Source organism: Diceros bicornis, chromosome 10 (genome assembly GCF_020826845.1).
Source record: "Diceros bicornis minor isolate mBicDic1 chromosome 10, mDicBic1.mat.cur, whole genome shotgun sequence".
In the NCBI taxonomy this organism is placed as follows: domain Eukaryota; kingdom Metazoa; phylum Chordata; class Mammalia; order Perissodactyla; family Rhinocerotidae; genus Diceros; species Diceros bicornis.
In genome coordinates, this window is record NC_080749.1 from 48842718 (window position 1) to 48857263 (window position 14546).

At 38.2% G+C, this 14546-nt stretch overlaps 1 protein-coding gene across 1 annotated transcript in view; it reads left to right on the forward strand.

Annotated features, from left to right (window-relative positions):
* Positions 1-10989: 10989 nt before the first annotated feature.
* The window catches only part of XIRP2 (xin actin binding repeat containing 2), a 272775-nt gene continuing 269218 nt past the window's right edge, over positions 10990-14546 (forward strand). The window contains exons 1-2 of the mRNA XM_058548591.1: positions 10990-11037; positions 11580-12011. Of these exons, the coding sequence (XP_058404574.1) occupies positions 10990-11037; positions 11580-12011 (480 nt within the window). The remainder of the gene's footprint in view (positions 11038-11579; positions 12012-14546) is intronic.

Genomic DNA, 14546 nt, shown 5'->3' on the forward strand with positions numbered 1-14546 from the left:
TTCAATGGTCATTCTCTGCTTAGTGAAAACTGAGAATATTGGAATTTTATGCTATAAATATTAGAGTGATGGGTGGGAAATTCAAAAATATTCCAGAAAAATCCATAGTTGTTGAAAGGCATTATTATTTTTTTCTTTCATGAAAGGAGGTAGACAGTTTAAACTAATGCTGCTAGAGACAATATTTATTTTTTCTTTAAAAGTGTGGAGAAGCTAATTGCTTCAAATCCCAAGATGCTAACACAATTATTTTCATTTCTTAAAATGCTTACAGCTCTTGAACATATGCCTGTCTTTTGAAATAAGGAAATACATTCACTTCTGTGTATTTCTTTGCTTAACGTTATACTCTAAATTTATTTCAATATTTCTACGTTGTCTTCATATTTGCCAGTTCAGATGGCTACACAATTTCATTTTTTGGCTAGACTATAATTTATTAAAACATTCCTCTTGCTTTGAACTTCAGGGTTGCTTTTTTTTAATATAAAAATGCTGCAAGAGATATTTGCATATAAAGAATGCTTTTCTATTAAATATTTACTTTAGGATAAATTTTCCTTTTTGGAAATCTAGGTCAAAGGTGTCAGCACTCTTGTCACTCTTGTCATATATCAGGCTGTTTAAAACTTTTCACTTGCTATCATTCTGTAATAATCATATATTTCTTAGATTTGGAAATGTGTTTCGAGTTGATAAATAACTCTGCTTTAAACTTGAAACATTCTTAGAAGAAAAGTATACCAAAACATGTCTTCAAACACAGAAAACAAGAGTTATGATTTACAAGAAGTCGTAGTAAATAACCATATGAGACTATTTACAAAGCATGTTTAAAATTTCACTTCAGGGAATTTCAGTGGAAGGGGAAAGCATTTGACAACTTTTCTTTTCACCAAGAGTTACTCAAAGACTTAATTTTTCTTTGGGCAGATTGTTGTGCTTGACAGGCAAAATCATTATTGTTGTTCTTGTTGTTTTATGAAATGGGCTGCAAATCTTATGTTATTATTATACTTAGAAACAAGCTCAATGTTACAGTAATAAAGACAGGAGATAATTCTTACAATTACAGAGATCACAAGATATGAGAACACTTGGTAAGAAGCCAGTTTCTAATATATTGACAGCTTAGTTTTGGATAAGGCTTTCCTTTCCTGGCTTAAAGATTTTCGCTCTACACACCTGATAGTCTTTCACATGAGATAGCAGATCACCTGGCAGGAACATGAACTAAAGTCTTTGGAATCCTAATATGAATGTCAGTTCGTGCGTGTATACTGAATCATGGCAGATTTTATCTTTGTCAGTCCGTGTGAACAATTACTCTATTAGTGTCTCTTAAAGTATGGATTTCAGATCACGTTGTTTAAAATCACCTCGGATGCTTATTAAATAGTGAACTATAATATTTTTTTTTTTGAGGAAGTTTGGCCCTGCACTAACATCTGTTGCCAATCTTCCTCTTTTTTTCTTTTTTTCCCCAAAGCCCCAGTACATAGTTGTGTTCATAGTTGTAGAATTGTAGCTCTTCTATATGGGACGCTGCCACAGCATGGTTTGATGAGCAGTGAGTAGGTCTGCATCCAGGATCTGAACCAGCGAACCCCGGGCCACTGAAGTGGAACGCGTGAACTTAATCGCTGCACCGCGGGGCCAGCCTCTGACCTATAACGTTTTTGATAAGTCAGGAATGATTCTCCAAGGGACTCATGCCTTGAGACCAGAAGCAAAATTAGGAGGTACCAGGAGAACTGGAGAGGGAAGAGTACTGAGGCAGAAGGAACAGCATTTGCAAAGGTCCTGTGGGAGAAGAGAAAATAAGAAATACATAAGACTGAAAGCAGGACAGAGTGATTAAATCCTAGAGAGAGAGGATAATGGAGGGCCATCTTGGTTGAAAATCTCTTAAATTACCAAAACCATCCCCTAAACAAGGAAAAATACAGAGTTCATTTACTTAGGTTAGAACCAAAACATTTATGTGTCCTTTGTGGCAGTGCAAAACAGCGCGCATATCTATGTTATGCCCCAATGCATTTTTTAGGTCATCAGTTAATCCTGTGGCTCCTATGGATATTTTTCAGTTTAATCCTACTTCAGGCTACCTCCCTACAACTTCAGTCTCAGTGACTCGACACATTGATGCCTAACTTAGTGGACACTCATGTGACAGAGAAAACCAAAGTCCAGAATTCCTGAACTCAGGTTGTTCTTGAGCATTCCTCTCCTGGATGGCTAGATCAGGTGGCAGGCAGGCCCCACCACACCCAGCAGTAGGCCTCTGGATATGTCAACAGAAGTGAATCCTATGTTAAGTGAATCAAAGTTTGCCTCAGTGAGTATGAATGAAGAGGATGCTGTAACCAATTGGCAACCTTTGCAGCATGGTCACAGGGACATCGCCTATATAGCTCTGTGGGATCTGCACTTCAACTCAGTTTTTTTAATTAAATGACTTTTGTTATTATAAAATATACAGTTATCTTCCTTAGTTCGTTCATATCCAGATTCTGACTTACTATGTAATTTTCTGAATGTTGGGAAAGTCTTCTCATTTTCTACCTGGATGTTACAGCTTATCATGTGGTCTTTAACAGATGCTAGCTATTTTTTAATAAAATAAAAATACAAAAAAGTTATTTGTTAAATATAATAATTATTAACATAAATACTTTTAAAAAACTTGATTGTCAAAGTCATGATTGAGATGAATAATTAGTAAATTTCTACTATTACATATAATGATAATCTGAGGCTTGTCTTTTATAGTTAGTGACTTTTGCCTTATGTCAACATTTATCAAAATGACTTTGATAGAAGACAACACCTGAGAATGTTACAGGCAATTTATGATAAAAGATTCTCTCATTAAATAAGTATAGAACAACACTGAATTACTTGGGCTTCTTTTCATCCAACAGACATCAGAGCCTTTAATATGGAAGTACACATTGTAGTTCTCTCAGAATGGGATGAATATTAAGTTTGTTAAGCTTATTTGTCTAGATGATTCTTTCTGTATTTTCTGAAGAACATCATGGAAGACTGAAGTTCAGTGGGACACTTTTAGGGAAGTGCTGCCCTCTGCCATGTTGGTTGGCATTCTCTTGACCAGGGAGTATGGGGAGAAGAGTTGTTCCCTACCACACATCACATCCCAGCACACTTGGCAATCGGGAACAGTGGCATGCATCATCATGACAATACTGAAAACATGTGCCAGCATGACTTATTGTTGGTATTAGAGAATAAACATCTCTTATTGAGTAAGAGTATTATAGCAGTCTGGGTCCAATCAAGAAATAGAAACCACACAACAGGTTAAACAAGAGAAATTAATGTAAAGAATTAATAACTGCAATAAACGTATGACCACAATAATACTACATAGTCCCCTAGGGCTGAGGAAGAGTAACCAAGGAAGGACAAACTTGCAAAGGATTCAGACTTCCTTGGAGGAGGTGTGGTTCAGCCCCCGGAGAGCAAAGAAGCTTGCTCCTTTAGCCAGGCTGGAGCTGCTCTGGAGTGTCTAGGTAAGCAATTGGCCACCCTCTGGGCAGGTGATCAGCACCTGGTGGCAAGGCCATGCATTGGGAGTCAGAGTGCCTGTCTGGGCAAGAGGCCTTCAGAGTACACTGGCTATGCGGGGGCTGGCATAGGAAGCAGCAGATCTGTGTTGATCCCCTGGGCCACAGGCAGGATGCATGCAGGCTGCTCAGGGGCTTGCAGAATCAACAGCTGCTCCCTGTGTGACCCTCCAAGCCACAGGCAGCTATGGGATTTGTTTTCATGTTGAGAGGGCTGTGGAAAGATTATCCCCTGGCCAAGGCTGTAAGATTATAGAGGGGTGGCATTCTATGCCTATGGCTGGGCAGGCTCCACTGGATGTTCTCACATCCATCACCCCTGACACCCCATCCATGCGGGTAATTTCAGGAAACCTCTTCTTCCTGCAATGTCCTTCCAGCGCCCTCTACTGAGGAAGCTAAACATTGTGCTCACTGTAAAAGAGAAACGCTGAAAGCGTTCAGTAGTTTATCATGTAGCATTTATTGAAGGGTGGGCTTGAAGCTGAGATGAAATAAATTGACAAGTGACCTAGGTATGTCACTTATCATTCATAATGGTGGCCTATGCAGCAGTCCCTTACCACCCTATGTCACTGCACAGCATGAATGCTGGTACTACTGTCTATGTTTCTCGCCCTCCCCTCCAAGTGAAATAAAACCTGGAGGAGTGACTACCGAATCACTTGTTTATTTGTTTGGTTTTTTACATTGTATTTTTAAATAATTCTAGATTCACAGGAAGTTGCAAACATACTACAGAAAGATTTCATGTACCCTTTACCTAGTTTCCTTCAATAGTTACACAACTGTAATACATTATCAAAACCACGAAATTGACATTGGCGCAATGGGTATATATAGTTCTATGCCATTTTGTCACGTGTATATTGTTGCGCTTTTATTGTAGTTATTAATTCTTTATAACCATAGCAATTGAGATCAGAACTTTTCCACCCCCACACAGATCTCCCTCCCTTGTGCTACCCCTTCATAGTCAATCCCTCCTCCACATTCATAACCCCTGACAACAACTATTCTGTATATGTATATTTTTGTCATTTCAAGAATATTAACAAAATGCCATCACACGGTATGTGGCTTTTTGAGATGGGCTTTCTTCACTCAGCATAAAACCCTTTCATAAATTTGTTGGATAACGATTTTTATCTACTCTGCAATCTCTGTCTTTCAATTGGTGTTTCTAGACTATTCACATTTCATGTAATAATTGATATCATTACAATGGGAGGGCTTAAACCTACCATTTTCATTTGTTTTATCTTTGTTCCGTCTCTTTTTTGTTTTTCTCCTTCCTTTTTCATGCCTTCTGTGAGCTACTTGACTATTTCTCAAAATCCATTTTCGTTTATCTATAGTGTTTTTTAACATATCTCGCATACGATGGATTTTTTAGTGGTTTCTCTAGGTACCACATTATGCATATATAACTTATCACAGTCTGTTGGTGTCAGCACATTGCCAATTTCAGTGAAGTGTAAAAACTTTACTCCTTTATCCCTTTACCCTCCCCAATTTATAATATAATTGTCTTAAGTAACTCCTCCACATACATTGTGAACCACATGAGACAATGTTACACTTTTTGCTTCAACGATCAACCGTAATTTAGAAAATTCAAAAGGAGAAAGTCTAGTATATTTATTCACGAGTTTGCTACTTCTATTCTTTTTCTTCCTTCCCAACGTTCCAGGATTCCATCTTTTATAATTTCGTTTCCATTTCAGGCATTCCCTTAGCCATTCTTTTAGGGTAAGTTTAGTGGCAATGAATTCTCTTAGTTTATCTTTGAGAATGTTGTCATTTTTCTTTCATTCCTAAAGGATAATTTTGGTAGAAATAGAATTTGGAGTTGGCAGTTATTTTCTTTGGCACTTAAAACAATACTGTGCCACCTCCTCCTGGCCTTCATGGTTTCTGATGAGATAGCCACTCTCTTTCAAATTGTTTCTCCCTTATAGGTAAGGTGTCATCTCTTTCTCACTGCCTTCAAGATTTTTTTTTTTTTAATTTTGTTTTCTGAAATTTGATTTTGATGTATCTTGGAGGTGTGGGGGATCAGAATTGGCCACCCCAAAATGTGTCTCTTTGGCTCCATTATTTTTAAGAACAAAAGACTCTGAAAGAAACTTTGACCTTCCTCCTAACTGCCCAAAACCATTTAAGATAGAAGGCCTGTTCCAGGAAGGAGCTAACACCATAAGATAGCAATATTATAATATAAACTAGGTGTGATAGACAGGGAGGAACCTAACAAGGGCTTTTTAATCAAAGTCCTCTCCATCACTCATTGTCTTTACAAGGCATGGCCAACACTGATTTATCAAACATGTGCTTCTCCATCTCCATGTAAATTGCCTTCCTATCCTTTGAAGTCCCAAACCACTAGCCCCCAAATCATCCTTTGTTTTTAGCTGAAGATAGTATTTAAGATAGTGATTTCTGCCATTTCGGGGAATTACTCAGTTTTCCTGGGTTTCTACCATGTATACATGTTATTAAACTTTGTTTGATTTTCTCCTGTTATTCTGTCTCATGTCAGTTTACTTCTTAGACCAGCCAGAAGGACCTAGAGGGTAGAGGAATTGTCCCCTCCCCCTGAGTTGTTAGCTCAGCTTTTTAATCTATTGATTCATGTCTTTTGCCAAATTTGGGAACTTTTAAGCCATGATTTCTTCTAATACTCTTTCAGTAACAACATCTTTCTCCTCTTCTTCTGGGACGTGAATGTTAGATCTTTTCTTATGGTTTCCCTGGTCCCTGAGGTTCTTATTCTTTTTTTTTTTCCATTTTATTTTCTCTGTGTTGTTCACACTGGGCAATTTCTATCATTCTATCTTGAAGTTCATTGATCCTTTTCTTTTGTCCTTTCCATTCTGCTGGGACCAGAAGCGAAAACTCCAGTGAGCTTTTTATTTTGGTTATTTATCTCTCAATTCTAAAATTTCCATTTGGCTCTTCTTTATATCTTCTCTTTGCTAAGACTTCTGTTTTTTAAAATTTTTCAGGCATGTTTGTAGTTGCTCATTGAAGCAATTTTATGATGACTTCTTTAAAATTCTTGTCAGGGGCCAGCCCCGTGGTGGAGCAGTTAAGCACTCGTGCCCCGCTGCTGGCAGCCTGGGTTTACTGCTGGTGGCCTGGGTTCGGATCCCGGGTGCACACCAACACACTGCTTGTTGGGCCGTGCTGTGGTGGCATCCCATATAAAGTGGAGGAAGATGGGCACAGATGTTAGCCCAGGGCCGGTCTTCCTCAGCAAAAAAGGAGGATTGGCATGGATGGTAGCTTAGGGCTGATCTTCCTCAAAAAAAAAAAAAAAATTCTTGTCAGATAATTCCAAATAACTGAGTCATCTCAGTATTCGTGTCAGTTGATTGTTTTTCTCCTTCAATTTAGGTTTTCCTAGCTTTTTTGGTATGACCAGTGATTTTCAATTGTATCCTGGACATTTGGGCAATTATGTTATAAACTTTGGATCTTATTTAAATCTGTTTCAGAAGATGAAGGGAGGAGTTGCCTCATTATTGCCAAATGGGGGTGGAAGTCCAGTTTCCCCAATTAACCTCCTTTGACTCCCTAGAGAGGGGTGATTCACTGCTGTTAGGTAGAGGTGAAATTTTAATGATATCACCTTGGCTGGCTGGGAAGGGCAAAGGGTCCCCCTTGACTGCTCCCCTTGTGGCTTGCCCTGACATCACAGCTGGAAGAGAGGCCTCACCAACAGCAGATGATGGCAAAAGTTCTGGCTGCCAACTCGGTATCTTCTTATGCAAGCAGGGAAGGAGAGAAAGGTCTCATTACCAATAGATGGTGCAGAAGTACAGGATCCTCACACAGCCTCCGCTTATGTCTTGAACAGAGGTCTCATTATCATCAAGTGGAGATGAAAATTCTGGCTCCCCATTCAGTCTTTTCTGATACCATGGTTGTGATGGGAGACGGAGGGGACAGTGAGGGGAAAAGTAGGGAATTTTTCACGGTTATTTTGATCTTTGTCCCTAGCTCCCGGCACACAGCTCATAAAAATCTTGGTATCTCTGGAGCAATAAGAGTGTCTTTTGTATGCTAATGAGATGACACGTGGCCCTAGATAGCTTCTCAATGGAGGTTGGTCACCAGAAAGAACAAAGCATGATTAGAGAGAGAGAGGGTTGGAACTTTTAACCCCATCCCCTGACCTCCCAGGAGGGGAGAGAGACTAGAGATTGAGTTAATTACCAAGTGCCAACGATTTAATCAATCATGCCTATGTTATGAAACCTCCTTAAAAGCCCCTAAACAATTTAGGGTTTGGAGAGCTTCTTGGTGAATACATCAAGCTGCCTAGAGGGTGGCACACCTGGAGAGAGGTGGAAGCTCTGCACACCCTCATACCTTGCTCTCTGCATCTTTTCCATTTGGTTGTTTCCTGAGTTGCATCCTTTATAATAAACAGGTAAATGTAACTAAGATTGGGTGCTCTCACCACAGCACCCGGCTTTGTTTCCTGGTCAGGGAACTACACCACTCTCTGTTGGTTGTCATACTGCGTGTGGTGGCTGCATGTTGCTGTGATGCTGAAAGCTATGTGACCGGTATTTCAAATACCAGCAGGGTCACCTATGGTGGACAGGTCTCAGTGGAGCTTCTAGACTAAGACAGACTAGGGAGAAGGACCTGGCCACCCACTTCCAAAAAATTGGTCATGAAAACTCTATTAACAGCAGCAGAGTGTTGTCTGATATAGCACAGGAAGATGAGAGGATGGTACAAAAAGACCAGGCAGGGTTCCGCTCTACTGTACACAGGGTCTCTAGGAGTCAGAATTGACTCATAGGCACTAACAACAAAAATGTAAGTAAAATGCCCTCCTGAGTTCTGTGAGCCATTCTAGCAAATTATTGAACCTGCGTAGGAGGATCATAGGAGGCCCTTGATATATAGCCAGTTGATGAGAAGTATAGGTGGCAACCTGGGACTTGCTTCTGGCCTCTGAAGTGGGGGCAGTTTTCTAGGACTGAGCCCTTAAGTTTTGGAATCAGTACTAATGTCAGAAAGTTAGTGTCAGAATTGAATTGAATTGTAAGATTCCTAGTTGGAGTCCAGAGAGTTGAAGAACTGGTTGATGTGGGGGGAAAACCCACACATATTGTGGGTATATTTTAGTATTTTCCTGGGGTATGGCAATTATGGTCTAAAAGTTTTCTGTCATGCTAAGTTGCCCCTTTCTGCATCTTTGCCTAGAGAGAGCAGGCTTTTCTTGGGAAATTTTCTTTGCTCCCAATGGAATCTTTGGGTTACTGGATCTTCCAGTAACAAGTTCTGGGTATATAAGCCTAAAAGAAAACCCAAGGAATTCACCACCATGTTGTTCCTCAAGTCCCAAAGTCCCCAGGCAGGCTGCTTTATCTCTGCCTTTCCAAGTCCTCTTATGTTTGTTTTACATATAATTTCTAGGGTTTTTAGCTGTGCTTAGTGGGAGGAATGGAGAAAAGTATGTCTATTCCATCTTTTCCTAGAACTAGAAGTTCCAAATCAGTTTTAAATGTTAGGATCTCCTTTTCTGTAGGAGAAAAGTGATTTTCCTCCCACACTTATCAACTTTTCTTCCTCTTAGCTTTCCATTCCTAACTATACAAGGTTGTTTCAGAAACAATTCTTTCATTAGACAACCTTATGAGGTCACTATTACCAGCTGCGAAAATGTCTCAACCATTCCCTTGTTAATAAGATCTATTCTGAAGTCCATATACACATGAGACACAGACATTTCCAGCATGTGCTGATTAAATTCTCAACATATGCTGATCAGTATCCCAAACAGATATTCAGGTCTTGTTTTGTGCTACTGTTTTATTGAGACTTTCTATAATAAGTGACTAATCCAAACTTATTAATTAGCAATATTATTAGAGCCAAATTTTCCAGTCTGTCCAGTCTATGGATTTGTGGCTTAAAATACGTTCCTTTCTTCTCCCAACCACTTTTATCTAGTAGGCTTGTGTGTAGAAGAAATATTTGAGTGATCAAAATGATGTTATTTTAGCCAGAGATGGGGCTTGTAATGGAATTAACAGCTTTTGGCAGGTCTAATACACACTAGAAATTTTATATGCATTATCTAATGTGTTCTTCAAAATAAAGCCATGATGTATATAAATCCATTTTACCAATGAAGCTTTTGCAAGGTCACACAGTTAGTAAAACCCAACCTGGAATTGGACTCCTGCTGTAAGTATAGAGCTAGCCAGCAGTCCATGAACCATTAGTAGACCATTAAATCAATTTAGTGGGCAGCAAACCTTTTTTTAAAAGTGAAGGATACCAGAGTAGAAAATATCGCTAGACATTTCAAGTAGTAAGGGAAAGTATTGTTCAATGAAAACAAAAGTTTGTTTCTTTTGTATATATGTGTATATTTATTAATGTTGTATGTGCACTGTGTCCTAAAGCATAAAATGCTTTTTATAATGTGGTTTGCAGTCAAAGAATTCTGGAGCCATTGTATTAGGTGACCTTTTGAGATACTTCCAGGCCTTCATCTAAGTAAGGTTGTTTACCATACCCACTGTACTAATGCTTTTCCAGGAAAATGCATCATCTCTCAAGAGCAAAATTTATTTTTTAAAGCTCCAAATTTGCAACATAGAATCTCTGGGTTAGAACAGAAAGTAGCTCTTCCCATGGCAAAAATTCATGCTTGTGTGTAACTCTTGCTGCCTATGATTTGTGCGCATGATGTATATGTTTCTGATATGAGTACATTTTGCCATTTGATTTTTTTCTACTCACCACAAAACTCTAAAACAAGGTGAGATTCTAATCAGTTTCACAATGAGATGTGAATTGGACACAAAATACAAAATAGACATTACACTCCAGTGGTTGAGGGCAATTCTGGAGTCACACAGATGTATTTCAAATCCAGGTTCTGTCACTCAGGACCCTGGGCAAATTACTTCTCAATTTCCTTACCTGGAAAATAGAAATAGCAGCAACTAACTCATTGTGATGATGTTGGTATTAAAATGAGATATATGTATAAAGTTATTATCAAAGCATTTGCCTTATAGCAAAAACTTAATAACTGTTAGCTGTTAATCTTTTACTTCTGAAGTAAGACATTTGCAGAGACCAATAATTTCTAAGGAAGTCCTGAACTATTTCCGATAGGAAATGAACCCTTTTCTTGAGTGTTAGACTTGTAAAATTGCACTTTTCTCAGAATATACTAAACAATGAAAGAACATTGTTCAAGTTTTACATTGTAAGTAATTGTTCGCTGATTTAACATAGAAGGAAATGGGAAGAAAATCACATTTTCCTAGTTTTTGTCTCTTTATATTCAAATGTGCATGTGTTGGTTTGCAACCTTGTGGCTTCCTGGGTAAAATTCGAGACTGGCCCCATCCCCAACATGGAGGGCAAAGACAGACTGAAGAAAGAGGTAGATCACTCCAGATTGGTAGGTGGCAGTTTTAATAAGCAAGAGAACTTACATATGAGGCTTGTCTTGGGTGGCTGCAAGATGAGCAGATATCTGCACCTGCCTGCCAGAATCTTAAAACTTTATATAGAGGTCTCAACAGGGTTCAGTCACGTATTCAGTCCAGATGGTCTCAACAGCACATTACTCTCTCAAGGTTGGGTCCTTGAAATGGCTCCTAGTGTGGGAAGGGTGGGCAGAACGTATATTTCAAGGACAGGGGAGGGAGTGAGGAGGCTTCTATTGCTCGGTCCAGCTTCAGGGTCACCTGGCGGTCACGTCCTTTCGATGACCTCCTACAAAACCATAGCTGTACAAATCCGTCCTCTCCATAATCTGTCTAATTCTGGGTTAACTGACATAACTTTGTAGGGTCAAGTCAAGAGCCAGAAATTATATAGCAAAGCTGGATTTCTACATTGAAACACAAACCCCAAGAGCTAGCATTGCTAAACACAGCACTTTGCAAATGATTCACACGCCTGAATGTATCTTTGAAGGAAGGACTTTTGATATTGCAGGACAACCAGAAGCCGTCCGTGTTCCCAATGCAGAAGGGCTCCCTGAGCCTCCTGAGGCAGAAATGGGAATCCAGTGATTGCCAGAAAAGCGAGTGTTGTCCCACGGGCAGTCGTTGCAGGCTCTTCCAGCCTCGAGAAAGCAAATTGCTTGAACCTGAAGGAGAGGTAGTGTCAGCACCTAGACCTCCAGATCCAAGTCTGGCCCACAGTGTAGGAGAAGAAATGTTGAGCTCAGAGCCTGAAGAAAAGGGCCCTGAGGACAAGAGTGACATCTCCAGGGAATATGGCCGGCCTGAAGTGCTGAAGGGGGATTCCTTGAACGGTCGACGCAGGATCGAGCGCTTCTCCATTGCCCTTGATGAGCTCAGGAGTGTGTTCGAGGCTCCCAGGAGTGGAAACATCCCAGCCGCACAGGCTGAGTACAGCCGAAAGGTAAGGAGCCATTGATTGAGAGTTGAGGTTTATGGTTGACAAGCTAGGCAGCTTGTCTAGCCTGCTATTTATCTCTAAGCATGTAATGCTTTTTCCCTCACCTGTGCTCTAGACAGATGTCCTGAAGCACCTATGTAATATAGTATGAAATGTGGCACCCTCTGTTATTGACTTCCTCTGTGGTTTGTTCCGATGGGAATTTGACCTCCTTTCACTCCCGCAGAAATAGCTCTGATAGTCCCTCTTATGTTGATGTTTCTTTATGTACATGCTCTGTTTTCTCAACTAGGTTATAAGTTCCTTAGAGGCAGGGACAATTTCTTATCACTCTTTATACTTCAAATCTCTAACAAATAGTACTGCATTTAACTAGAGCTCAGTGAGGATTTATCAGCAATGATGGCAAAATGGAACAAGTGAAGGCTCTGGAACCACAATAACAGATTTTAATCCTAAAACCTGCCATTTATTTCTCTAGCTGCATGACACTTAACTTTTCAAATACAGACGTCTTAATCTGCTACTTAACAGGGATCTTGTGAAGATTATTGATAGTATATTTAAACCAGTAAGCATAGAGTCTAGAATATTTTGTGGTAGATGATCATGCCTCAGTGATTATGGTATACTATAATGTCACATATAAAATAGATCTATTAGCTAAAGAGAGTATTTAATCAAATCCAAGAAACAGAATTAGCAATATTATTAATGAAGACTACATTTATACTTCTGCTGCCAATTAAAAGCAACTATTGTTTAAACTGGAATTGCTTGAATGTTGTACACTCATTAGGGCCCCTACATAAGAGATTATGGTTGAAATTCATAAAGAATAAATGATCTCAGGTTTTCCATAGGGAAGCAAACTCCATGCTTTTTTAATTTTTTTACGTAGTGATAGTTATCAGGAAGGTGCAGTCTTACCCTTATTAATGGATAATTAGTCTTTATAAAGGATTCACAGAAATAGAAAATTTTTCAAAATAAATTATTTTGCTAATACTTGCTCCCGGTTTTCCTGTTGGGACATATATAGTAGTTACAATGAGGTCATGCTTATACATCAAATAACTCAACTTGGTTTAACGAGAATAAGGGATATGAAGTTATATTTATGAGGTTACGTTAAAATTAGAGGATTTCTGACAAAATACAACCACTTGCCAATCCCTAATTTGAGGACATCCTTTCCCTCCTTTTTATTCTACAGGTGCAATCTTTTTTGTTTGTAGCTTTATAATATCTTTTGGTTGGCTGTCTAAGGATGGGGGTACACTTAATGTAGATATGTACAATGTCATTTATTTTTTATCTTAATAAATTAAGAAAAGTAAAGCTACAGGAAAGAGTTTCCATTCAATCTCTGTTGACATTAGTGTAACAATTTTGGACATTTACCCGAGATAATTGACAAAAGAAATGGCCAAAGGTAGAAAAAGTCATCCATATAAATTATGTAATATTACCGATCCTCATCTGGAGCAGATGTATATACTTAAATGTAATAGAAAATGAAGCGACAATAAGGTTTCTGGTTGAAATGTGAGATTACTATTATTGGTATGGTATGTGATTTTTGGATCTTGTGCTCATGAAAATAATTATAGAAAGAAGCAAATATATGAAAACCACCGTTTGGTTTGCAAAAATCAAATTTGTTTAGCATATTTAATATACTGTGTTTTAGATATTCAAATGTGCTATGTCATAACATGGTATTTCCCTAAATGTATGAAACATGGATTGTGCATTTAGAAATTTCTAATTTACAGCAGACATACATGATTTTTACAATCAGTTTACTTAAATGAGTATCAGGAATGTTTGCAAAACCCTCTTTCGAAACTGCATATAACTTCTAGAACAAGAGGAAAAAGATGGAAAGAAAAATGAGAAGCCAATGAGGAACTAGCTTGCTTTCTCCTAATGAAATATTTTTTTATGTTATTAGGCATGTGAGAAGAATTCTTGTTCAACTTAATTTGAAATTATATATTTCATGCCAAAGCATAGCAATTATATACAACTTAACCCTTAACCCTTTTTTTCTTATAAATCTTTTTCTTCTTCCTCATATCAGTACTTTATGTTGTTATTATAAAGTAATGAGGTAATATTTATTTGCATAAATCATGCAAAATATTCTAGCTACTTTATAACTATGACACTTACATTTATGGAGACTATTGAGATATTGATGATGTGGGGAAAGAGATTCAATATTTATGACATTTAAAGCAAGGACAGAAAATAATTTCAGATAACAAAAGTTCTTACAATTAACAAATCATCTCAACAATAATAAACAATGAACTGCATTTTAATATTGCTATAGAAGGAAACTCTTCAGCAATAGGCAATTATTTTGAAAAATTTTATAAAATTATTGAAGTTCAATCTAGAGTGTGTAGAATTTTTAAAGGTGTGGGATATTTTATATATGTGTGTATATATTTACAGATACACACACACATATTTCTTTAAAGCATTTTCAGCAAACATAGGAGAAATATGTCTTTATTTATTAAAAAG